General features: G+C 39.8%; 1 protein-coding gene across 4 annotated transcripts; it reads right to left on the bottom strand.

Annotated features, from left to right (window-relative positions):
* Nucleotides 1-11,169: 11,169 nt before the first annotated feature.
* kctd8 (potassium channel tetramerization domain containing 8) lies at nucleotides 11,170-23,146 on the bottom strand. 4 transcript variants are annotated; one of them, XM_030766265.1, is made up of 4 exons: nucleotides 22,326-23,146; nucleotides 22,248-22,282; nucleotides 19,809-19,816; nucleotides 11,170-11,634 (listed from the first exon to the last, which is right to left on the bottom strand). In XM_030766265.1, exons 1-4 carry the CDS (start codon nucleotides 23,144-23,146, stop codon nucleotides 11,170-11,172), a joined length of 1,329 nt encoding a protein of 442 aa, XP_030622125.1. The 4 variants fall into 4 exon arrangements, with proteins under 4 accessions (XP_030622125.1, XP_030622127.1, XP_030622126.1 ...); XM_030766267.1 differs by lacking the exons at nucleotides 19,809-19,816; nucleotides 22,248-22,282 and having other exon boundaries at nucleotides 11,170-11,472; nucleotides 11,512-11,684; nucleotides 22,327-23,146; XM_030766266.1 differs by lacking the exons at nucleotides 19,809-19,816; nucleotides 22,248-22,282 and having other exon boundaries at nucleotides 11,170-11,492; nucleotides 11,532-11,684; nucleotides 22,327-23,146.
* Nucleotides 23,147-27,780: the final 4,634 nt, after the last annotated feature.

Genomic DNA, 27,780 nt, shown 5'->3' with positions numbered 1-27,780 from the left:
TGTGATTTGTCAGTGTAAAACTACAGCCGTTACCATGGTAACGCACAAGTGCCTTTGTTTCCTCTGAATGAAAGCCCATAAAAAAGGACCTGGTTCATTGAACCAGGGTGAACATCAAGCGTCCCTCTGTTTCACAAGCACAGTGGTCACTCTTTACATTTCTCCTTCACTCCTTCTCTCGCTCTCTCTCTCTTTCTCTCTCTCTCTCTCTTTCTCTTTCTGTCTGTCTCACTCTGTCTCTCTCTTTCGTTCATCTCTCTATCTCTCTTGCACAGGCTGGTTTCTTGGACCTCATTGCATCAACAGAATCACCATGAATGAAAAAATATGTTTAAGTAAAGAAGAAATATCAAAAGAGAATGTGATGATGTCAGCAGCTGTGTACACCCACAGTGAATGCAGCAGAAGAAAAGCTGATGTACGCATGACAAAGGAAACATGCGCTCTAACAGTATGGAGAACCTTGCTCACTCTTGCAGCGGCATGGTAAATTTCATGGAACGAGGTGAGGAAATGAACATTCGTCTAACAGGAGCTCTGCAGCGAACCAGTCCTCAGCTGGGGAGGAGTACGATAAGGCGAGCATAATTGCTGCCCCCCCTTTTCTTTTTTTTTTCTTTTGATGAAGAAAAAAAAAAATTATACTGCACACACCATATGCAATTTTCTGCCAATTATCACTCACAGATGAAAGCATAGCCCCTGAAAGTCAAACTTTTGTACAGAGAAAAGGTGCTATGTAAAGACTGAAGCTTTCTGGAGAAAATCTTAAGAGAAGAGAATTGTTTTTGTTCAGGAAAGGGACATTAGGCAAGATTTAGCAATCGTAGTTCTGACTGATGAGGAAGCTATTATTGAAAATCGGCATATAAAAAGAAAGCCTCATGGTCCTATAGCAAGAACTGTTTTGATAACGGATAGGAAAAAATAAAAGACAGGCATCACGTTTGTCAGCCAAATAATCAAGGCTTACTGAAATAGCTTGTGACTCATGTTAATACCTTCCAACCAGTTGAAAAATGCCGAAAAATGAATAGAATGGAGTATTTTCTTCGTCAAATTCCCATCCCGTTATCGGCACCTCCTTGGCAAATTCAATTTTCCATCCGGAATTAATCTGCATCTTCCTCCATCAGAGAGCTAATGAATGAGTGACTCAGCGAGAAATCAATCTTTACACTGTGACAGATGCAACCTGCTGAATGAAATCTAGAGAAATCTGCAACCCCTTGGTCTCACACTCAGAGTGAGTTATTACCATCAATCCTTCTGTCATTCTTCATAATCAAAGAGATAAACACATACCCATCTTCTGCAAACTGTTCATTCTTACCTCTAATAGCTAACTTCAGCAAGTCAATCGCTTGCCAATCACCAAGGTCCGCTGGCTTTGTTTTCTCACCTGAGACTAAGCAAGTAATGAATTGTAAAAGAGTCAGAAGTAAACAGGAAAAAGTGATCTGCATTATAGGTCAGCGTGTTCCCTTAAGAGACACGACCAAATCCAAAATTCCTGCTAACACGTTGGCTAGCTAATTTGTCAATAGTACTTCAGGCTCCTGGCTTAGTCATCAAATGCATTGCGTGCCATGAATCTTAACCCAATTCCCTGCCAGTAAATGCTTTTTACTGTTCTGACTAGCTCTATTGTCTTAGCGTTGCACGAGACTAGTAAACTAGTGATTTTCGAGAGAAAATCATAAGGATTTGTGCATGTTTGTTTTGTTTGATTAGCGACAAATGAGACGTTTGCCCATATGTATATACTGAGACACAGCAAGAATAGTATAAACATGCATTGCAATACATCATACACTTTCAAACATAAATAATGGAAAAGGGGGGGGGGGGGAGCAAACAGTGCTCCACTGAGCCACGTCTTTGCTAGCGTTGAGTGACCCTGTCCGTCAAATTAACAAGCTCTGAAGTGGTTGTATGTCTTTGCTGCGAGTTCAAAGAAGGGCGGATTTAGCGCGAGTGGAGTCGTTGTTGTCGTTGTTTTGATCTCCCATTTGAAGCAGAGTTGCTTTAGTGCTTTGTCCTGTGATTGTGCAGGTCTCTTGGGGAGGTGGTTCACATAGGCACAGTTTAAAAAGGTGCACAGTGAATACTGAGTAGACGACGTGACCAGGAAGATGCAGGAGGCAGCCAGGCGGCAGAGCTCCACATGCTACCCAGGTAGCACATAATAGTATTCTCTTTGATTTCCAACAAAATAAACAGGTTCTACTAATTGTACGTTAATACAATTAAGGAGTCTGTATGGTTTCGTTTAAGGCTCAATGTAAAGGGAATTCATTAGTTACTTTGTATTGATTTTGTAGCACCTGAACGTTTTCATACATAAGTGGTTACTTCATGGCCCAGAGAGGCTGTGAGGTTCATTAATTTGGCCCAAACATAGTGAGTCAAACCATTGGACACTGACTTAGAAAATAATGTTGTTGTTGGTAAAGATTTCCATTGGTCTCCCTCTGGCTTAAACCAGGGCTGTTTACTAGGCAGTTCACACTGAAAGATTCCAGACTGGCCTCTTTTAAGGAGTTATAGTTTAAGTTTACAGTTAGTAAAGAATTATAATATTTACTCCATCTATTTATTTCCATTTTTAGGCCTCTCTCTCTCTCTCTCTCTCTCTTTCTCTCTCTCTCTCATCCACAACCCTGCCAGAACTTCTTAAAAAGTAGCCATCTGGTACTGTTTGATGAGGGCTACCGGCAATGTTTGATTATAGATCAATAAGTAATTTAACAAACCAGTCAAAAAGAAAAGAAAAAGAGAAATAGATAAATCAAAATGAACAGATGTGTTGATAATAGGATAAACAAGCACAATATGTATGCACAGACACATACTTATTTCATATATACAGAAATAGAGATTAGACACACACATGCACACACACATGCACACACACACACACACACACACACACACGCGAACACATATATACAGAGAGAGAGGGAGATTCTGTCTGTAGTGTTTATATGCATCCCACTTATACTCTCATTAATACATTATTGTTCTATGAAATTAAAAGGCTATTTCTAGTTTTTAAAATCTCTACCTCTTTCTGCCACTTCAGTCACTTTGCTCATAAGGATTACTGTGGCACTGCAGAGTCAAACCAGTCATCCAGAACCTTCTCAAAATGCACACTACAGCTCCCCCTCATGAGCTGGGTCTCAGCCAATATTAATATGACTGGTCAATGACACTTGAGGATAATAGAGTCTCTATTGTCTTTGACCCACCCTGATCATGCTGAAACAACAGTATGCATGGCACAGGCTGCAGAAACAATGAATGCTGAACCTACCACTTATATTTTGCAGTACTTGCAAAACTAAAAGCCACTTCTCACTATCTCCACCCAAACTCTTATTCATCTCGAATTATTTACTCATTCATCAGAGTCTGCCCATGTGAGATACTTCAAGCCTGGGATAAACACTGCAGGAGCAGAGGTTGAGACTGGCCAGAAATATTGGGAACAGGACTTCAAAAACTGGTGGCATTTTTAAAGGATTATGTTTAAAAAATATATTGGTGTTCAGTGATTGTAATTCAAAGAACCTTTCTCAGCAGGACTACAGCCAAGAGGAGAGAGCAGGGTATAGGTGGTGTACAGTTCTATTCTGTAATCAATAGCAACAAATCATACCCTAATCTTTGGATTTTGTCCCTTCAGGACACTTGGCTGACATACAAGTAATCAGCTTATTTTTGGGAGATAAGGTTTACCCAATGTTCAGCAGTTATAAATGTAAACTAGTAGCTTCAGATTTGTCATTTATAACCTCATAGCTGAATTTGAAGTGAACTTTTATTTTTACTTTTATGGTAATATTTATATGTAATCTCCACTACCGCCTTGGAAATCGCATGTTTTGAATACATTTGAAAAGCAAAACAGATACGTTTTGGCCGAGCTCTGCTTTGTCAAAGAGCCTCATTTTCAAACATTGCACCCAAAAAGCATGCATGAAATATATTCATGATATAATTCAATGGATTGTCTGTACAGCTAGATGGTTCAGTTTACAAAACATACTGTAGCCCTTTCAATGAGTGATAGTGTCGCAAAGTTTACGCTGACAAATTTCAATCGTACGCCATAAATGCAATCCTCTGAAATGTGCTTTCCTGGACAACGGCTTGATAGCTAATCATTCAAATCTAGGAGTTTCCAGTTAGATTACTGTGTGCTGTTCCTGTGGGGCATGGAATGGACTGGGGTTCAGCTGTCTTCCTAACACACCATGCAATAGATTTAGAAAATTGCACAAATGGTCTTGAAAGCATTTCTTTATCTGCGATGATAAATGGCAATAATTAAGGTAAACAGGTATTAGGCGGGTGGGTGTGTGTCTGGGGTGGGTGTGTGTGTGTGTGTGTGGGTGGGGGGGGGGGGCAATGCGAAATAGTAATTATGCTGGCCACAGATGGATGGAGGCTGTAATGTTGTGGATGCTTCGCTCAAGTGGAACGGTGACGCACGGCAAATAGCGAGCTTTATAGGAAATGGCTGCAGAGCAGAAGACAGGATATGACAAGGGAAAATATTTATCTATCCGCTGTAGATTAGTCAGGATGGCAGGCTGTGTTTTTGAAAGGTTGTGCCGCGAGCAGTCAGACACTCTGACTTCATGCAGTGCGCTGTGACAGAACGCAGTATGGCTCTTTCCCAAGGTAAGGCGGAAGCACACAGCGAGAAAAGCCTGCAGCCTCAGGACCAGAGGCTGCAGCTCGGGATACATTTCCACAAAATAGGTGTCATGTGGTTTGAAGAGGAAGAATGTTCCAAAAAAAAAAAAAAAATCATAGAATGCAAAAATGAACAGGACAGCAACTTCCAGATCTGGAAAAAATGTAGGGTTGTATATCTTTAAACGCACAGCTCAGAAATGCTTCAAGCAGCAGGTTCTGTCTCCCTCCGTGAACAATCAACACCAAGAATTGCTTGAGAGGACAACTTCACACTCCATCTCGACAATGATTAGTTACATAAGAACTATTATAGTACGGTTCAGTGAATGGTTTGAGTGAACATCTTTGAGCGTTGAAATGCTAAAAGGGCCACACTGTCTGTCTGAAGTGAGCAGTGGACACGCTTTAGAACATAATTACGTGGAATCACATGGAGCTGAATTTGGATTCTGTGTTGGAAGTGAGGAGCAGCTCCATTATGCTGGAGTGTTCTCTCTTTCACTCTCTCCCTCCCTCTCTCTCTCTCTCTCCCTTCAGTAGTGTTAATCAGTTGGAGAGAGAGCACTCGGCTGCACCCAACTCAATTAGAGCAGCAGCCAAACCACCAAGGCAATGCTGATACAACACCTCCCACTCGTCCTGGTCCTGCCATAGCCAATGCTCTGCACACACTTTACCACCGAGGTGTTGTGTCAACTCACTTCTCACATAAACACACAAGACATACACACACAAACAGTCACAGAAAAAAAAAAACTATAGCACAGACAGCCTAATATCAAATGCGCTGAGAGCTGACTTCTCGCACTCAGTTTGAAATTCACACACACTGATGTGCAGGTCTTTTATACAAACTCCCAGAATCACACACTATCAGACTATCTCTTACATATTCCCAAAGATGTAATCTTAGGGGCAGTTTGTACACATTCACAAACAGTTGTCATAACAACTCTTAACAACATTTTTTTTATCATTTCTTTTTTCAGTCTTTTTCATTTCATTTCATTTTTTTTTCTTTGAATATCATAAAGTAACATGTCCATCATTTTTAAAAAAAATTTTTTTAAAATATTCCACCGATGTTAGAGAAGGACAACAATCAATATTTTCACATACTCCACAAAAAAATAAAACATTATGCAACCATTATGCAAACGTTATGCAAACCCTCACTGAACCAAACAACTGATAATAACTTTCGGTCATGTTAAGTTTAATTAAAACATAATATGAGTTAACCAAGTAAAGCTTAATTGACTCAGTTCAGGGGGTGAGTTTGCTCAATGGTTTAAAGTGAAGTTAACAAACTGCATTTTGAAGCATATTATTTTTTGCTTGTACCATTTTTATCTCTATCGTCTATAGTTTCCGTTTCGGAGCAACCATGAAATTACCAAAACATCCATGCCGTCTAAGAAGTCAGTCTGAAAAATGTTGTGTGAATTAGCATAGCGATTTTCTGCCAAGTTATACAATTGTACTTGGTGTTCTTTTGCTTCAGTTATTTGAGGATTCTAAGAAAACCTACTTGTCATTATACACATGTTTATTCAGCAGTCCAAAACAGCTCAATATGGGAAATTGCTGACAAAAATCCTGAATAATGGCTCTGCTGTGCCCCTCACAAAAGGTAAGTGATGAAATTCGTTGTTCACGGGCGATGTCATTTCAAAAGAATGCACTTAGTTTGTGCCTTATGTTTATTGCTTACTAGTGCTGAAAGCTTCAAAGTGATGAGAGACTGTTACTTCATAATGCCAAAGATTTATGGTTTACTTCAATATGATGGTGCCATATTTCCCTTTTGAGTTTAAATGTCACACAACCATTCATCATTATGACTCCACACACCTGCAAAATTTTCTTGCCCTCAACGGTTAACTATTCAGTTTAGGTTTTTTTTTTTTTTTTTTTTTTGCATTTGATAAATCTCTCTCAAGTCTGTAATCCTCAAGATTTCATTTGCATAAAATGGCATGTCTTAAGAAAAAAAAAAAAAAAAGACTCTTTCATCTAAGACTCAGATTACCCCTGGCAAGTGTTCAAAGGACAGTGGTTACTGTGATTCAAATTCACCACTCATTACGATTCTCCTGTTTTGTTTCAAACATGTTGCAATGATGTATTATAAATTAATAATCGGGTATTGCTCCATTTTTTGTTTTTTTTTTTCTTTTCTTTTTTTGGTTGGGGTCAAGCATGAAAAGAGATTTAGTGTTATTCCATTGATGAAGTTATCATGCACCAAAAGTTTTATTCTTCCATTTGTATCTCTGTGTGCAGATGAATAGTGTGAACATGTACCAATCAGTGACTGTAATTTTAGCATATTATTCCGACATGTCCCTGCTTCATCTTGGATGTGAAGGTCTAGCTCTGCAATCAAAGGAACAGTAATACTGCTCTGTTACTTTCGGCTTAAGACATCCCTTCCCTTTTATTTTTGATCTCTGCAGTTATAGTAACAAGTCGGCTCTAAAGATGGACTCGGAATGGTTAACTAGACAACCGGGGAAAAAAAAAAAATGTAACGGTACCATGTCGCAATTTGCATTTCTATTCATGTACTATTCATATCAATGACATCCTTTCTTCTGAGTTCATTTTGCTTTTTGCTATAAGCTATAAGCTGTTGAATCATGTAGGAATCTCTGGTGAGGAAAAGGAGCAGAATTAGTGAGATCGGTTTTAGCGCACAGCTTTCCAATTAAAGCTTGACTGAGCGGTTCACATCAATACACCATTCAGGGGTTTGTTGTTGAAGAGTATAATGGTAACATGTCTGTCCTTGAGCCCGTTAAATACCATAATTAAAATACATGAACAAATAGCAGTTTCTCAGTGGGATACCTACTATTTGCATAATGTTTGTATATTAATCTAAATGGGTAAAAAAGGGGCCTTAAATCTTCTTCAGCAAAACGCATGAAATATTCATTGTTTTCGCTGATTGTTTATTTATGCAAATTTCTCTCTTTTGAGCAACATATGGAAAGTTGTTATATGGAGGTTATGTACACGTTTAACAATACATTCATATGCACTTGTGGCAGCTGGTCTTTCAATTTCTCATATCCACGCATGACCTATGCTTTGATAGACACATTATTCACATGGTAAATGTCATGCTTCTCTGACTATGATATTTGCAGTATCAGGTACAAGATATATAGGGCTACTTTTCCTCCTTTTTTGTTTTTTTTTTTTTCTTTTTTAGAATTATGCATAATGACATATTTCTAGATATTTCCATGACGCTCTGTCTTCTCGTCCGTATTCACATTATGATGGATGGATTTGTAAGTGCCTCATAATTACGGCTGTCATACTCTTCTGTGCGAAAGAAGGTGGTCAGACGTGTTGATGTGAGGTTTCTCATTTCAAATTCCTGAATATGCCACCCTCATATCTCACTGGCTATCTGGACGTAAGCAGCAGTCACTGCATGTGGAGAGGTGCTAACTTAAAAGCTGCCACAACGATCAGACTTTTTCCTCCGCAGTCTGCTCACAGAGCGGAAGCAAACACATCAGCTTATTCAATCTCATTGAGAGACATGGCTGACAGCATTTTAAATGTAGTTTGTTAGCATTTAGATGGATGTTCCTCTTGTTTGAGGGGTGATATTGCCGGAGTCTTCTGTTTTACGACAACCTCATATTTCATTGACCTAGACAGCTGACATACTTCTAGAACGTGTCTGTGTTTAATGGATGCACCGAATGTTTTCCACATTGGCAAGCTCCATCGTTTCCAGCACCTTGTCCATAATTCATGTAAATGCTACATTCAGCAGAAGTGTGTGTTCTCCAGTTTTTCTTTTTAATTTCCATCTGAGACAAACAGGATAAGCATTTTTCTCTGGTAAGACAACAGTCTATTTGGAAACATTAGATTTCCTCTTTTTTTTTTATGATTTGTTTATGAATTCAAACAGATGAACACTCTCAACAAGGCAGCCTTTCTGATGGAGCACTTTGAATATTGTACTGTTTGATGAAATATATAGTAACTCAAATGCAAAATGTTCAGAACAGAGGAGTGTAGTTTATTGGAACGCGTGACTTTAAAGAGTAAGACATTTTCTCCTCTGTCTATTGTCTGATGTGATACATTTTATTTATTTATTTTAATATTTTATTTATTAAAACATTCAACTTAACCTTATTTCAAAACACTCTTTAATCTCATTAATTACCTTGACTGAATCAAGCAAATTTTACCTCAAGTTAATTTTGCGTTTGCACAAGCAATAAGCACTTGCATCAGTCAAGGAGATGAATGTGCATTATTTAAACCTTATGTTGTATGCTGTAATATCATGTTCAACAATTAATGTACATCATTATTTCCTTACTGTATGTAGTCTGCATGTGTCTATGTGCGTGTGTGTGTGTGTGTGCGTATGTGTGTGTACATGCATGTGTGCATGCCTGCATGTGTGAGTATACATATACAGACAAAAATATAGCTACTTAGCTTTCTGAGGTGTAAACTCATCCTAAACTTCGGTTAATATCATTTACTTGAATACCATTTACTGTATTCAGTTGAAGCAGTGAGTTTGGTCCCACCTTTACCTTCAGTGCAGTGACTGCTCTGGGATACTGTTATACGTTTTTTAACCATTTCTAGCAGGTCACTGGTTCACTCATCACAAGGGAAAGCCCATTTCTCTAACTTTAGGATTTACAGATGAAGAAGGAAATGTACACTGCATTCCAGGCCTTCTAATTCACATTAGATGGTGTTTACGTCTGTGATTTAGGAGGCTGTAGAATGTGTTTAGATGTCTGTAAAGCCACTCTTGTATTTGTTTAGCAGTGTATATGTTATCCTGGAGCATGGGAGTGGAAAATGTTTGCAACCCGAGATGAATCTGGTTACCTAAACTGGCTTTGTATTTGTTGGCTACAATTTTTCCATGCAGAGTGAAAAATATTCAGTCTTACACTGATTGTAAATATTGTCATTCAAACCAAATCTCAGCTTTTTTTCCTTACTTTTTTTTTTTTTTTTTTTTTTGTATTTACTTGGCACCTTTATTATGGTCCATCGAGGCAAATCAACAAGAACAACTGTTTAAAAAAATGTATTTTTCATTTTTCAGAATTTCGCATTTTACATTAAACCAAGGCTAGGTCTAGATGGAGAGAAGCTCATCAAAACACTATCATAGTGATGTCTGAGTTGGACTAGTCCTTGTGCTTTCAAACCTGTGTTCTGGATTGCGACTACTTATCTCAAACCAGCTTTAATTTGTGCTTCAATCATTCATTAGGTGCTATCTCCAAATTTACGTCAAGTCCAGGGCACTACAAGCTACCTGGACTTAAGTTATAGTCTTCATATATAAATAGAAATGCAGTACGATTTTACAATGATCACAGATCTAAGTCCATTGCTGATGAAAAGATCACACCAAAAATCCATGACTCTGATTTCCCAAATACTGGTGCCCAACTCCATTCAAGCTGGATCTGAGTTTAATACATTAAATCTAGTCATCTTTTAATTCTTTTTTTTTTTTCATTTCTATTGTTTATAACATCTGGCCATTTTTTAGTGGTTGTAATGCTTCATGTAATCTCTACAGTTACTTACACAAAATAGCATCTTCCACACACAGATCTTTGTACTAAATCCACATATCAAACATACTGGACAACAACTTTATATCATCCAGAAAGTAACACATCAAAAATCAATAAGATATTAAAATACATAGCAACCCTTTTTCCTGGAGACTTGAGTCATTTAAACCATTTCTCTTACTCAGTGGGTGGAGATCAATTCGTGTATGACTAACATTTTTAATGTCAATAAACGCCATTCAATCTGCCTGAGACAACTCTCCAGAACTGTTAGTTTCATCTGGGTTTTGTAATAGTAGAATCTGCTAAACATTGAGAAACATTGATTATCTTGTTCTTTATTCACTGCACATCCTTTCCCGTTCTCATAGTTAAGTTGTCTCTGTAAAAAGTCACTTAAAGTCAATGTGTAAAGTTTTCTTTTTAGCTGACTGAGCTATATTACATGAAATAGACACAAAACCACGATGGGTCCCATGCTGATCCAAACTCATGGCATATGTTGAATTCTGTCTCCAATTTTCATTCTTAGTAGAGTGCCTCCAGAGGCCTTGTGCTCTTGTTAAATAGCTTGAGGGGAGAAAGAGACCTCAACCAAACCATGACTCAGTTTCCTTTAAAGACTTGTTCTTCTTGTGCAAAAGTTCTTCCTCATCACCCCAGGCATGCTGTTAAAGAGCTAATTCAAATCGAACTGAATAGCTGCAAATCCATTGTTCTTACAGTAGAAACCTGATGTTATTTTATAAGTAGTCTTGTCATTAAAAGTTTTGTTGAACATGTAAGTCTAAAACTAACTCCTTTTCTGTTGAAATTCAGAGAGTAGTCTGACAGTCCTCAGAGGGTTACAAGGATCATCCTTTTAAAGACCGTATTTTTGGAGGAGTTCAGACTGCCACTGGCGTTTGCGCTCTGGAAATGCTTGCGGAATCTTGATTTTGCGAAAATCCCGGATGCACTGTTTCATCTCTTCCTCTGCGCTGGGCCTCTCCAAGGTCTTACGCCTGCTTAGGCCACCCCCTCCATCCCGCGGTCCCACGCCGCTGGTGAGGGATTGGAAGAGCTCGCTGTTACGCCTCTTATCCGGTAGCTCCATCCACTGCACCGACGAACCTTTTTTGGGCGGCCGACCCAGCGTGAGGGTGCTTGGAGGGCGGGAGACTGACTGTAAGGCTCCACAGGGCGCTAGCGACCCGCCGACCACCTCCCCATGTGGGGCAGAGCTGTCTTGGGGTGAGGTGGCCTCAGAGTGCGTCTCTGAGCTGGAAGTAGAGAGCTCGTTCAAAGAGGCCCCGCTCTCGCTGCCTTTGTCTGCCATCTTGTCTTGCTTTGGCTCTTCTTGCTCCTGTTTGGGTGATACAGTCCTCAGAGCTGGCCCTGGAAGAAACCCAACATGACGGAGCAAATTTAGAGACTTAATTCAATCAAACCATCAGAAACCTATCGTGTCAAAAATATAGTTACAGGCCCGAATTTTGCACGTTTCTCTCATGCAAAAGTGTGGCCTGGCTATATGTCTTTAACATCACAAAACAATCTACTGTGATCATTTCACCTAGTGTTTTTCTGTCGTCATTCTCTCAGGCAATGACAGGCTTGAAAAGCAGGTCCCACAAAAGGTCTTTTCGGTCTTAGACACAATTAAATAGTATTGATTACGCTGAAATCACAGCAATGCATTGGATAGTCACACAATGAGCTGTAAAAATAACATAAGGACAGAACACATGGACCACTGCCACTGATTACTGAAATACCAAAATTTGAGAAGCTGACAGTTAGCTTCAATACATGAAGATATCAGGTATTTCTGTTAATATGCTGAAAGTGTGGAACAGTATCTAAACATTATTCTATGATTTTTTATTTATTTGGTAGATGTATTGACAGTATAGCGTCACCATGTACAAAATATGCTAGAAAGAGTGGAAATTTCCACATGAATATGGGCCAGAAAGAACAGAAATTTTCTAAGGAACATCAGTTCAAGAATCATCCCCAGCCCTGAAGAGAGATTAGAGTAATATCATTATGGCTGTACTGAACATTCACTATCACAATTTACATGATAAGTGTCTATTCAGATACTTGTTTCTTTGGTTTTGCATGTCATGAAGAAAGACACACAGCAGGAATGAAAAAGAAAAATGGTGAAGTTAGCATAGCAAATGTTACTGTAATATTAATGTTACTGTAATAAGAACATATCTGAATTCAGTTTAATGGAAAACTTCAAAGGAATACTGATTAAAACATATAAACCTATTAGAGGTGTTTCACACTACTGCACATTCACATGACTACTCCAACAAGCAGAGTCACAAACCTTGAAACTGAGCACCTCATTTACATCATAATGCACCCGCTACATTTTGGAATTTTAAATGAACATTTTACATGAAGTCAGATATGAATATAAATACACTGTATACTTCGAAAGAGGGAAGTGAGAAAATTGAAACAGTCTAATGGATGCAATGTGTGCACTGATTGGTGATTAAATGTCAATACCCAAAACCCTAATAAGCAGGGAGTGTATTAGGCTGACTCTTGGCTGGAGATCATTTCAGGGGGGCCCGGAAGAGACAAATCAACACGCTACAGCTGAACTACTCTACCCTGAGTGAAGAACCTCAGCAAATTTGAAATATATCATTCATTAACTATCGCTGATCACAAGCCGATTGAGTGAAGGACAGAATTTAGCTGCATTTCCCAATAACTGTCTTTGGCTCTGTGGATATGATGCAAGAGAAAGAGCTAAAATCCTTTCATTGGTATAGTTATATGTAGATCCTACTACAATATTCTGTGTTTGTGCAAATACACATTTTTTCTTTGTTAGATATTTGTTATGATTTTGTGCAGCAAATGTATAAAAACACATAAAATACCATGAGGAACAAAAATGTATAAGTAATCAGAAGTTATTGTGACGTCAATTTCCATCAGACATCCATGTACCTGCGGACGCAAACAACGACAATAACAATGATGAGATAAATTAACTGCAATCTATTCTGTCACTCTGAATTATATTTCATGTTCTTTCAGTGCACGGAGCATTTTGAACTTTGAACTCTTTCAATCTGTTTGAAATAAAAATGCCTTTTGTGATACCATTCCATTTGATAGGATAACTCTGAAGTGAACATTCTGCTATCAAGTGCCATATGGTCATTAGCGAACACAAGGGTTCATTTCTGCTGTAAACCTCAAAGGCAACATAACACAGAGTTCCTTTTAGGTTTACTATCAGTCCAATAGCAATAACTGTCAAAGCCCCATGGGAATAAGTGGTCCAGACAGCTGAATGAGCCCTGTTCACACAGAGTGGCCCTGTTACAAAAGCAATTACACATGTAGATCCATAGATTAGCCCCATACTGAGCCAGAGTGTGCATTTGTTTGGCAGGATATTCTTACCCTCAGGATTCTTAGTTTAATCAATAGTGGAAGCAAACCCAGTCATGCACATGGGACGTGATCATTCTTTCTTTTTTTTATTTTTATCATTAGAGATCTCTTAATTCAGGTTTGATTTATTTGTGCTTTCCCTATACCCAATACACAGAGTGAGGATCAGAATATGAATGATAGTCTTTTCCACATAGGTCAAAACAATGGTAGAAATGCCAGGAATTCAAAAAAAAAAACAACAACAACAACAAAAAAACCACTCACACATTTGGATGGGGAAAAAACACATAAGTGGATAAGTGGTTGATATTCAAAATACATGCTGATTGAAATTCAACACATATAATTTCCTGTTCTAGAGGCCAAATAGATAAGGACAGAGGGAAAGGGATGTCAAACAAGAATAAATGATGGCCTCAGCGGAGCTTCTCCATATGGCCAGAAAAATATCCCATCAACAAACACGCACAGCTACCTTTTCAGGCATTCAGGGGTCACAGAGATAAATCAGAGGACAGTGGGTTAAAAACTCTATTCTACAAGTTTTATGTATCATATATCTATTGTAAACTCTCAGTGTACTCTCTTCTCATGAGTTTTGCCATTTGTTGCTATGACAATAACTTGCATGATCAGATTGCAGTATGGGATTCAAGATTTCACATGGACTTGAATAAACATGGACTTGAAAATAAGCCTGTTATAACACACTACGTAAAATCTGTGGAGTCATTATAAATAGCTGTGCATTACCACCGCGGTCTGTCTACAGCATTTGTCGGTAAGGTATCCCTGAGTTGTTAGCAACGTGAAAAGAATACTAAACCTTTCCATTTGTCTCCATTAATAACGCATACGCGACTGAAGCATGGAAAGCAAAACACATTAACAGAATGATAATTATTAAAAAAAGAGAAAGAAAATGTAATTATCTAATCAGCTGTCAGCCATTTGTTTGCAGAGGAGTTCAAAATGAGACCTCATCAAGGTCCATGGAATAGAAGCAAATTATATCTGGCACAGGGCAAAGGGTGAAAGGTACAATTAAACTGTTCACAATCCAGTGAAGAAAACAAAGCAGCAAAATATTACCCACAAAGGACGTTGAAAGCAAAAGCACTGGCATTTCATACAACACAAGACTATTCTAAATACTGTAAAACAGAGATGACAATGGTTATCAGTGCTATTCATAATTCATATTAGAAACTCTCTCACTGACCAACCCATTCTTACCTCCTCAACTCCAAATGATAATTATAATTATGCCCATTGTTTTGTATGAATGATCAGCTTTTCTGTATTTCAAAAGACAGTTTAGCACATCAATAACGGCTGAGAAGTTTCCACTGCTTGTGTATGAAATATCAGATTGCAGTATGGGATTCAAGATTTCACTTTACCAAAAAAAAAAAAAAAAAAATCTGTTTAGCATTTCACACCATTGCCAGGTTGCCACAACTGAAGCATTTCTGACCTTTACTGAGGGAAAACAGATTATCAGCCAACCAAAAAAAAAAAAAAAAAAGATTTGAGTACAATGCCAGCATATAATTGAAATGCAGAGAGCATTTCTGCAGCGATAAAGGACAGTATCGGATTCAATGGGAAAAATCTGATATGGATTTTCAATATAGCTGTAATCCCACCAGGTAAAATATAGGCTCTAGTGTGTCCACAGGACAAACTCAAGCCCATCTCTTGGAGCATTAGAAGAGTCGGACTTAACCTGAGAGAGAAACGTACACAGAGAGAAAAAGAAATATTTTCAGTGTATGAATGCGTGACACCGTGACATCGGATTAAGTTAGCTCAAATGTGTTTTGGATGCTAAGCTTTCATCAAACAAACTGCTGATCTGGCTCATGGGTAAGACTGACTCTTTGACATTTTATAAAAAAAAAATTATGGCAACTGTTCAATAAAGCTTGAAATCTTGAATCTTTGTTGACTAACAGCTGCTCTATGAAAAAAATACCAGAAAATGAGAATATGTTCTTTTTTCCCTCTCTACTAAAATTTCACAGACAACCTTAACAAGACAAGAGCCTCTCAATAACACAAACACACATACACAAACACAGACACACACACACACACACTTGCACACACCCACACACACACACACACACACACACACACACACACAAGACACCAGTCCCACGCATTCAAAATGTTGCATGTCCACTTGATTAGGTTGTTTGTTTAGTGAATTATCGAGCATTTTCATGCTTAAGCACAACTCGTGATGAAAGTGCTTTGAAACAGCAATGGCAAATGATGAGACACAGGCCCACAACCTGTGCCGTGGAGAAGTGGAGAAGCAGATGGCTACACAAGCATCATTTTCTCTGGGGGCAAAACTACGTCCTAGAAGTAATGTGCACAGAAACTGTGTAAAACATATTGTATTCATTCACACTTTACCCATAATCATCCTCACAGAAATCCCCATCTGTGTCCACCTTCATGGTCCAGTAGAATCAAAAACATAGGAGCCTTATTTTCTCCCTCAACCAATGAACAAAGTATCATTTACGACTTCAGAGTCGTGTGGAGACTAATGTTTATTGCGGACCTATTCTATTTCCAATATTAACTCTCACCAAGTGTGGCAGGAGTTGGATAAATCAATTATGCATTCTTTTTACTTCTTTTTGTATCATAAGCACAACTTATTACTGAGTCTAAAGGATATTTGCCACATGCCGTTTGTAAATTAAGAACAAATCCACATGCCATTGTGTCGTTATCTCTTCACCATGCTGAAACAGAACATATTCCTTTGTGTGGAAGTGGATTTGAAAGTACAATACAATGTGAGGCGAGTAATCGAGAGCTGGGAATATTTGTTTTGCATGGCCAATTCACTACCTGTCTCTAAGCCTAACCTGCAAATGCTTATCTAAATTAATGAAAGCTTGCAAGCCTTATTTAATTGACAAGCCACATGGCATACAATGAGGAGGACCCTGTAGGCTTGTTATCTACATGACGGCAGCATATCATCTCATTCAACGGTTGGGAAAACACATCAGTCACTGCTTGAATATTGATGAGCACAGAAGTTTACTCAGAGCTTGACAAAGCAAACTTTGGGGGAGATCGGACACTGCGCAAAGCACGTTAAACTGACAGATACGTAGGGTTTCAAGGAACGCGCCGTCTTTGGGCACAGATCCCAATCTGAGTGGTCCGATAATTACCGCAGATATGTAAAAATAAGAATGAATAGCAATAATAATGACACAGGAAGATGACGTTTCAAAACACGTCTATGAGTAAACACATTTAACCCGTGTCGCGCATCTTGACAGCTGCGAATACTGAACTTCACTGACCAGAGGTCAGAAAATGGACCACCGTCATGTCCGTAACACTAAACGGCAATGACTCTCTCCGGTATGAACAAATGAGCAGGACCACTGTGACCTGACAGAATCTGTCAGCCTCACTCACTCATACTAAAGAGTGCCTGAGGGAGCTATATGTCAGACAGCCCCGCCCACCCCTCACTCTCTTCTCTCTCCTCCTCACCCTCCCTTTTTGAATCTCATGAGATCAGAAATGAGGCCTGAATTGAAATGTCTGAATAGAGACACGGTTAAAAAAAAAAAAAAAAGAGAGAAGAAGAAGAAGAAGAGGAAGGAAAAAAAAAAAAAAGCGGCAGACAAAATCATCCCAAACTGAGAGCTTCAAAGATTCAAATGATTACAGATTCAATCGCGTTTGAGTATTCGCAATCTTTCCTTTTTCGGGTGAGCTTTGAATATTTTCGACATACTCTAAATGCAACGAATACACTCTTAAATGCAATTTTGAAATATAATTAAATAAAAGTGTCCATCAATGCTTCTCAGTATTCTTGAACTAACAGACGTTTCTTGTGCTTAAAGAACATATTCACTCTTGCTCCAAAATGCTAAATGATCTCACATAGCTTCGAATCAACAAGGCCGCTTTTTCCGAATCATCTTTATCTCGGATATCAAAAAGCTGAAAAGAAAATTCCAACCATCTACAGCCATTTCAGTTTAGGATCATCCTCTGCGCACTCGATGCTCCATTTTCGGGCTGAGCTTCATCTCCTGTCTTTTCAGAGACTTAGAGCTTTAAAATGACAGGATTTGGAGAGCCTTCTCGCAATCAGACTTTTGATCTGTACAACCTCCTGGTGATGCCGTTCTATCAGACAGACCCAAAGAGGATTAGTTTGGGGCTGGTGATTCACCAGCAGGGTGTACACCTGGCTGTCCGTTGCAATTTATGATTTTTCTGAAGTAACACAAAAAAACACATCGGGTGTTTTTTCGGTGCTTCATTAGGCGTCCATTACGGTTTTTGTTTGATTGATGTGTGCTCTGTCTATGCAGTGATGATTTGCACAGTATTACTCTGGTATAGAATTGCCATGACATTTTCTCCAATCTAATGAGATGAGAGGTTTACCGAAACCAGATAGAAACTCCGTGTGTGATATCTGTTGATCTGTTCCGCACCTGAAGCACAAAAAACATAACCTGATCCTGCAGATATATTGCTGCAGTTGAGGTTTTAAAGTGCAATACATTTTGTCGGCAGACTAATTCTGCTTCACTGAAGAGATATAGACTCAGGTCTGGAATAGGTAGATAATGGAATAATGACACTAGACCAATTCCTTTAAGAGAAAGTGTCCTTCTGCAAAGCCTATGTTCAGGCTTATCTAGGCTTTGAGGATACATTTTTATTGTCCTTGGCAAAGTTTTATGTATCTGAAGCAAATACATTGTAGGGTGCATGTAAAAAGTGTGCTAAATAACAGGTGCAACCCATTAATTTTGGGGATATCTGGCTCTTTTCCTTTCCATCCAAAATTACTTCAATTGACCAAATTTATGGTTGTCTTGTGATGTTTTTCTATCTAACCACCAGACAGGAGCTGATGAGCTCTCAGTGCTGTATTACATGGTTTCCTTTTAGCTCTACTTCGTTAATGATGCGGAGAAGAGGGATTCATCAGCAATCATCTCTTCAGGCCATTTCTGATTCTTCTTTGCCTTGATGGAGCGAAAACATATTCAACCACAATTTAAAAAAAAAAAAGGTGTAAAGCAGAAATGTACAAGGAGAACACATAAAATATTTAGCTAACTAGTGTTACTCTCTCTCTCTCTCTCTCTCTCTCTCTCTCTCTCTATGTTTCTTTCTGTCTCTCCCTCTCTCCCTCCCTCCCTCTCTCTCTCACTCTCACTCTCTCTCTCTCTCTCTCTGTGTGTGTGTGTGTGTGTGTGTGTGTGTGTGTGTGTGTAAATAAAGACAAATCCCTAGTCACACTTATCCCTTCATTAATATACAAGTGGGCCAACAACACCCTCTTGTTCCACTTTGGCGAACTTATAACGGTAATGTCAAACATGACATAACATACTCTTCAAAAGAGGAATGCTGGCATTAAAAGCCAGTGATACATTCATGTACTTCTGGATAAAAACTTAAGCAGCTCATAAATATTAATATAATACCACATTATTGGGTGGCATATGAATAATGCAGCTGTCCAGTTGGCTGACATACACGGATAAGCGGCGGCAAGGAAAAGCTAAGTGTGCGTGTGTGTTTTTGTCTATCATTGTGTGTGTGTGTGTGTGTGTGTGTGTGTGTGTGTGTGCGTGCGTGCGTGTTTGTGTGTGTCTGCGTATGTTTGTGTGTGTGTGTGTGTGTGTGTGTGTGTGCGCGTGTGCGCGCAGCTAGACCATGGCTTCTGCTTTTCCAGGAGGCAATATCCCGCTCTAGAGCACCAAGAGTTCTGCTCCAGGAGTCCCAATGTCAAAGTGGCCCTTTTTTGCAATGTCATCTGGTGTGTTATTGGCTGAATATTCACAGCCCGACGGCTGGTGCTCAGCCACCTCGTCTTCATTACCTCAGCGGAGGATAAATGAGACTGAGGAGCCCGATAGTTCTCTTTACACATTTTTCCAGCTGTCAATACCTGCCAGCTCTGAAACAGAGGAAGTATTGTCTAACAACTCTAGGTGTGGAGCACTTTCTGTTGTATCAGCATTGTTCCAGAACTTTAATCTATTAACTATATGTCTGTACACAACAGCCTATCAGCACACTGCCAATATCTATTGGCTGTAGCGAAGACATAAGACAAACGATGTTATGAGTATAATCCCAGTTTGTTTGTTTTTTCCTCATCTAGAGTTACCTTGTGTTTGCATATCAAGTTGGTCACAGTGACAATTGTTTACCACAGTCAATGAAGAGTTAATATGGCTGTTGATCCTCATGAATATTCATCTGTATCGGTGTCTTAAATCTGACCCAGACCCTAAAGGCTTGCTCTCTCCTGCAAAACGTCTCTTTGGCATTAATTCAAGAGACATTAATAGATTTACTGATCACTATCAGTCTGACAGAATAGATTGTCTCCAAGCTTAAGTCCACATAGCTATCTGAGGTGGACAACTATGCTCAGACAAAACAAAAGAAAAGAAAAAAAAAGAACAAAAAATCCAAATGTTTACAGAACCAAGTGGTAAGAATTTGTCATTTTCCTCCGTTTTAAAACTAAGGTGAAAAAAAACTGCAATCACGACAAATGTTACATTTCAATTTTCTTTGCCAGAAAGTAGTGCTTAGCAGGAACAGCTGTCCCAGAGAGAGATGAACACTACTAAATATATTTACTTTTATGATGGTCGACTTCACCTGTGCCTTGCTGATTGACAGAAAGCCAACTCTTTCATCAGGCGGCTTGGCACTAGTTGAGACGTCACCCTTTTTGAACGATAACAGAGAATTATTTGTCAGTTTCCATTTACAACCGTCTTTCCAATTTATCGTTTTTTTTTTTTCTCTCTTTTTTCTTTGACATGTCCTAAGTCAAAGCAGTCTGACCCACACAAATGAGAGAGTAAGAGAGGAATAAGAATGAGCTTAGATAAAGTGCCATTGCAGTAAAGGTCCATTCACATCCATACATAACTTACACACTCACATAAAAATATTCTGACAAGTACATGCATGAACACACTAATTCAGCCTACAGCCAATTCTGGTCAGAGCATTAGCCTGCTTCAGCTGAGCACACAGTGAAATTATTATTCAACAAATCTAAATATCAATATTGCAGGCAAATTGAAATTAAGTGTCTGAAATTGGGCTTTAAGGCAAAATCCACTCAGATTGCCTTGAGTAAAATCTTTTTTCTTTTTTTTTTGATAAAGCCTGAGATATGTTTATATGTATTTGTTATGGACAATGAGACAATGCAAATCCTTCTTTAAATCGTCTTGTTAGATCTTTCTTGTTAATTATTGTTGAAATCATTATGAGTCTGAAACGGTGGTGTCTCATACTGTAGGACAGTTGTTTAGCCGGAGTTTCTCCTGACATGTTAAAACATGCCTGTGCCCTCTCTACAAGCCCCCTTAGCTGCCTTCATCAACTTGACAGGAGATTAGATAACGAGGCAGAGGCCTCCCACAAGGCAGCCGCATATCACACTAAAACCAGCCGACAAGCCTGTCAACAGCGTTGGCTTTCCGGGCCCCAAGTGTCCACGCTTCCCTCGTCACAGTTCGCCCTCTCCCCCTGTCATTGCCTTAACATCCAGGGGACAAAACAGCACTATCCAGTCAGACAGAGTTGAAGCGTGTGTAAAGGAGACAAACACAAGCTCTGATCCGGCCTATGTCTGTGAGTGTGCATGCTATTGCGTGTGTGTGTGTGTGTGTGTGTGGGTGTGTGTGGGTGCGCATGCGTGTGCGTGTGTATCTGTATGAGTGTGTGTGCACATCAGTGTAATTGAGTATATGTGTGTCTGGAAGTGCTTGTGTGTGTGTGTGAAGGTGTGACAAAGAAAGGAGAGAAACACACAGCGATTTTTACTGAGTTGACATATTATCTTAATTAGCTATCTGTTAAGCCCTGACACCACCCACACAGCATTGGACAGACATTAACACAGACAAGCAAGCAAGTGCATACACAAACACACGCACGCACATACACGCACACCAAGTTAAAGCGAGTGAGCGCTCTTCATTATCTACGGCATGCAGTTGTTGGATTAGCCCTTGAAGTTTTATTACCTTGCTTAAGACAGCGGTCTTACTTCTTATATTCTCTTTTAGTCACTCAGTACTCTATCAGCAAGCCTTCCAAATTCTGTGCTTGTCTAAATAGCTTTACCTTATCTACTGTCGCCTACAGCACTGTCGTACTGAAATGTAAAAAGCTCTATTTAAGAGTGCAAACAATGGTAATAAATGACTGACGTAGATCTGGTTCCCAGTCAATCAAATATCAACCCAGTGTGCACTCAACTGGGGAAACTGGATTTGAACTAAAAATCAGAAAATGGGAGAGTGCAGCCAATAACACTGCATTCTCTCAATAGATGTAATGTAGGGAGGAGTTTACCTGTGCTGATCAATAACATACATATACATATACAGGTACATATACAAACACATATACATATACATATATATACATATATAAAATTTTCATAGACGCAGAGACATCCACAGGGACAATGTGAAGAGGTGGTTGTGGAGGTGGTTGTGGAGGTGGTTGTGGTGAGAGAAGGAACTTAACTTGCACTTACTAAAGAAGATATACTCAGTGTAGCTGCTCCAGATCTTATCATCCCTGTACTGGTTGACAAAAGCAGCGGTGCCTGTAGAGTTACATGCCACCATCTGAAACCCAGCTTCAGACAGCCTGTCAAAGGCCTGCTCTAAGTATGTGAATTTCAGGTAGAATCGTGAAGTATACTTCTCTGGTGGTCTGTCAGGGTCTCTGCTCTCATTCAACGTCTCCCCGAACACCTCTTTGGCCAGGGCGATGCGACCACACACCATGATCCTGGCCACACGCCGAAACTTAGCATCGGCCTGGTTGTCCCTCACCATGGTGTAGGAGCCCCGGTATCCAATGGTGATGAACCCCGACCGCTTGTCAGAGACGGATCCGCGAGTGGTGGCGTTGGTGTGACCCAGTTGCTCGCTGCTCTGGGAACTCTCCTCGATGTCACTTTGGCAGCCCTCATCGTTCATGGAGCCCTGTTTTGCCACCCTTGGGCCAAGTAGTCTCAGTAGCTCCCCCAGTTGGAAGTGCTCAGCCTCCCTCTGCAAGCGCTCTCTTTCAGGGAAGTGTTCGGGCAACACGAGCTGACGGTCCCTCAGGAAGTCCAGAACGTACCGGAAAAGGAAGCCGTCGCGATCAATGAAGAACCGTCCGCGGCTGTCACGCGGGAGTTCTCGTGGAGCGCAGCGAGTGAACATGGTATGCAGAGTTGTGTCAGGAACACTAACCAGGGTGGAGCGTTTGGTCACATACACCTGGCCACCCACGTTGAGTTCCACCACCTCTGGGTATGGGCTGGACACTTCGCTGATGGGCAGGATGGTCTCCTTCATGGCCATGGTCCTAAAAGTCCAACAAAAAAAAAAAAAGAGAAAAAGAGAGAACTGTCCAAACCCAAAGAGCAAAAAGACTTCAAAAAGAGCGAGAGAAACAATCCATAGATTGCGGCGACAAAGGATGATGCCACTCTTCGAGGGGATTGATAGAGGTCACTTCTGTCACTGTCAGAAAGATGCTGGAGTTTGAAAAAGAGAGAGGACTACATTTCTGCTGGATGATGAGTTAGAGAAAGTGAGCCAGAAGGATAGGGAGGATAAAGAGGAGACCCAGAAGACTATCAATTTCTCTCAAGCAAAGCCACACTGGTAGTATACGGAGCAGGGGAGTCAGAGACAGAGAGGAGAGGAGAGGAAAAAAAACCCTCGTTGTGAGTCTCAGCATCATTTGTCCAGGGTCTGGGGGAAGCCACGATGACATCATCTGCACAGTGAAAGGGGGGGGGCTGGTAGAGTGGCTTGATATATCCGCCTTTTAAAGAGAAAGCAGCGCAATACAAATATTCAGGTGACCAACCCAAAAAGAGAGCATATAAACCTGCCCTCAGTAAAGTAACGTAATTTGAAATCTAAACAGGAACTTTTTCTCATAAAACATCAAAAGATTATCCTGGTGAATATCAAAATTAGGTGCTCTGCCACTGAAGGTGCATATGTGCAAGTAGCATGAGAGCTGAAGTCAGTGAGTTGGACCTTTTACCAACTAATTAAGAATGAAGAGGATTGCCTTCAGCATTTTCAAGTTCTGAAGAAGGATACCAAGGTATGAAATCCCTAACACTGTGTCCTATGTTCAAAATAGTCACAAATTAACGTCAGTGTCACATTATCTTTTGTCAAGTCGTAATAAAAGTGATGTTTGTTGCATATGATAGACCACAGCTCCATCTAATGGACACACACTATTAAAAACATACAGAGTTATAGACCAAAGCAAAAAAAGACAAGTTACAAACTTCACTATATATTATCTATCTATGTATATATATCCATAAAATCAGCTGGAATAGATAAGGTCAAGGGACAATATGAGGAGGATAAGAGTTTTTAAATTGGAAGATATCATTGCAAATATGGACAAATTTGATGGAAGTCATATCAATGGCTGCAATCAAAACACAAAATAGCATTTCATATCTCATGAGTTAATATCACACAAAATGTCTGATAAAAATCTAAAAGTAATTTCGAGTGCACTCATAAGAAAAACCATGATAATTCATGAAATCCGTTGCATGGCATAGCACAGAATGAGTATCATCACCATCCACTTACAAATCTTCCATTTACCACCAGAACATAAAAAGGACCTAGAGTATGACTCGGCAGTTTTAAATCTAGTTTCAGTTAAACAAAAACAGTTTCTCATCTGTGGACTGCAGCCTGGTAACCATTCTCAGTGATGTCTTCTCTACCACCTTGTAATTATTCTCTGGAGAGTTCAAGCTGCCTTGCCGCATTATAGAAACACATTTAAATTCCCCTGATAAAACAGTTAAACCAACCCTGCATGATTACTCAGCATTTGGGAATACTAGAAATCAAGGGGGGGGGGAAGATATTTCAAATAACATAACCTGGACCACGGGAAAAATTGTCCATCAAATGATAAAACAGACTAAAAAGAGGACTACTGCAGCATTCAGCTGGGAATTAATGTTCCTTTGATGGCTTTGTTTTACCCTGCACATCACTCTACTTTGATCGGCTAAACAATAAACACATCGTTCCTCCATACTGATCCTCTCCCCTGGCTAAATGAAGTGTCAGATAATTAATCCTTGTCAATATGCGTCCTCAGTCTTGTGACGTTTCCCTCCTGTCTTCAGTGACAGTAGGTGTCCAGAATATGCTTAGTATGTGAGAACGTATTAATTGATTGTCTCTAATAGCTTCCCGCGCAGTCCTGGGCAAAGGCCAACGTGCTGCTTCTGCAGGAAACCTCTGACTATCTCTCTGACCTCATACCCTCTGACTGCAGCCTCAGTTTAGTCATTTTCACCCAGAGACAAGCTGTACATGCTAATAGTCCAGTGTATACCACGGAGTGACACACTGGCCACTTTTTTTTAATTACATGGTTGACCGTTAGTGCCTGCATCGCTTTCGCTGGGGGAAGTAACTGTGAGCTACGGACCACAATGCTAAATCTGCTTCTTTTTTTTTTCATCTTCCTCTCCTCCGTCTCCTTCATATTCTCCTTCACAGGACACTGTAAATTGAATATTATAGAATATATATCATAATAATATTGGCTGGAGGGGTTGGAAATTTTTCCAGCTCAATGTCATAGGAAGAACGAATTTTACCTCATAGTCTCAGCTGGCTTCTCACTCAGTGAGGTCATTATTTTCTCTCAGAAGAACCAATTTCAAGTCAATCATGGATTGTGTACTTGATGTGACTCTGTGCTCCCTGATTGCATTTGGACTGATATAGAGAAAAGGGTGACCTCCTTATTGCTTTCTAAGTAGTCAAGTGTGCATACATCATTGCTTTTATGGCAGTAATACAGTTTAACTGACTTTGGCCTGCCCTCTGAAAATTGGCTTGTCCAATGTGAATTCTCCCATGAGAGAAGTGAAGAGATTCATATACATGACACTTAAAATGCAAAATGATCCAAAAGAGCTCTAAGGAAAGCAGACAAGCGGCAATATTTCACATCAGTGTTAGCTTTGGAACTAGTGTTAGAGGGGAACAAAACAAAGACATTAAGGAGGTGTGAACTTTGGAATGGACGGATTGTGCGAACAGTTTGATTTACTAATCCTTACTTTACACACAAGTGCAACACACACATTGCGCTATAAATCTGTCACTCCCCATGCCTCTTTACCCTAGGCACAGTCGTACAAACAGTCTCATTTTGTGGAGCAATGCATTGTTTCAGAGAACACCGCAAAGCCCAAGGCAGTTCAAAAAGCACCAGATAAAGGATGCAAAGCAAAAAAAAAAAAAAAAGCAGAACAGATACGTAATGTTTACCAGGAAGGCTGATTTTGAGCTGAAATGTGATGTGAATGTGAATGCGGAGTGTTTGATCAGACGAGAGACTACCTACCATGTACCACTGATAGCAGTCCCATTTGCAGGGAATGATGTGTGAGGGCTGAAGTGGCTCCCAAGGAACCTGGCATGTAGTCGGCCAATCAGCAGTCGATATATCACGTTGGGAAGCACAGCGGAGCCAACCAGTCACCACGGCTCGTTAAGCTATTATATAACCTCCCTCTAACTCAGCTACGACCCCAAACAGGGAAGCTTTCATTCCGCTGCATGATCCATAATTTGTTGCTGCCAAACTAATCTTCACAGAATGATAACCTATCTATAATGCTTTTTTTCAGAGCATGAAGGAGACATGACTGAGTTCTGTTGTTGTTCAGATGACAACATGAACTGGTAACATGCTACGAAAGTGATAGGGGCTACGTCGGCTGCCATAGCCGCTATAGTACGACATGGATCGATGGTTGATTACCTGAGTAAAACTTTTATTTACGTGGAACTCTGTGTTGTTTTTACAAGGGATGCGGGAATTTTTTATTCTCGTTTATTGTTATTTTTATGATTTTTTAATAGAGAAAATGATCCATATATAACACTCTTACGCATGAGGAAAGTAGTGAGGCCTGAAAAAGAGATACAGATTTATCATACTGAACTCTCCCTAGGGTCCTCTGTAACGGGCGTAGCACTGCGGGTGTCTGGAAAGACACAGATTTGACGAAAACATCCGGAGCATGAAATTATTGCCGCAATAGAGACACACGCGCTCATTTCTCTCCACAGTGCCCCTGCACGGCTTTTATGTGGCAGACATAAAAGCCATGAAAAGAAAACAAGCCCCTTTTTGGGGTGTATACTCCAAACAGTGCGTCACCTTCTCTAGCTCCCAATGCAACTTTGGCACTGGACAGTGACTACTGTTCTCAGAACGCGACCCCGCTGGCTGCATGACCAATCAGGTCACCTGCAGCACGTACCGTTGGGGTCGTGGGTTGGGAGGGCGGGGTCTCAGGTTACCATGGGTGATCCCACTTATTCATTCAGAGCTACTGGAGCCAGCGTGCCGGAGGGAGAGAACTGTGATGCTCTTGGCTCAACTGCGCACCCAAGGAATGCCCTTTTCCACAAGGGCAATCACTAAAAAGTGAAATTAAAAAAAAAAGCTCAGTTGAACTATGGAAAATTATTCATTATTCACTGTTTTAATATTCTGAAGCTCAACCGAGTTCTTGGAGCCAAACCTCTGAAAAGCAATTTTTTGTCAGTCCCAGATCAGGAGTGTCAAGTCAGGATCTCATCCAAAACATCACAAAACTTCAGCTTTCCCATCAACCATAATCCTCCTCGTCTTTCCCTCAGTCATGACTTTGCCCTCTTTTTGAGGGTCTTGCAAAGTACAAAAAAGTACAAAAAGTCTTAGAGACAAAAAAAAAAGAGTTTAAAGAAATTCAAAGTAAAAGAAATCTTGCTCGGTTTTGTAGATTAATACTAGTGGAAAGGTATTCCTAAATCTTCAAAATCAAAATAGAAATTTAAGGAGATCAGAATACTAATTTATATATATATATATATATATATATATATATATATATATCGAAACAGTGTACTACCCAACTACAAATCAT

The sequence above is a fragment of the Chanos chanos genome, chromosome 2, assembly GCF_902362185.1.
Source record: "Chanos chanos chromosome 2, fChaCha1.1, whole genome shotgun sequence".
Taxonomy (NCBI): domain Eukaryota; kingdom Metazoa; phylum Chordata; class Actinopteri; order Gonorynchiformes; family Chanidae; genus Chanos; species Chanos chanos.
This window is presented reverse-complemented; position numbering and strand designations above follow the sequence as displayed.

Bases quoted from the DNA above. Each gene is read 5' to 3' on its own strand.
- kctd8 (XM_030766264.1), bottom strand. From the start codon at position 23,146: ATGGCCATGAAGGAGACCATCCTGCCCATCAGCGAAGTGTCCAGCCCA. The intron at 11,685-22,326 runs GTAAGTGCAAGT...GGTTTCTTCCAG, and splicing joins CACTGAGTATATCTTCTTTA to GGCCAGCTCTGAGGACTGTA.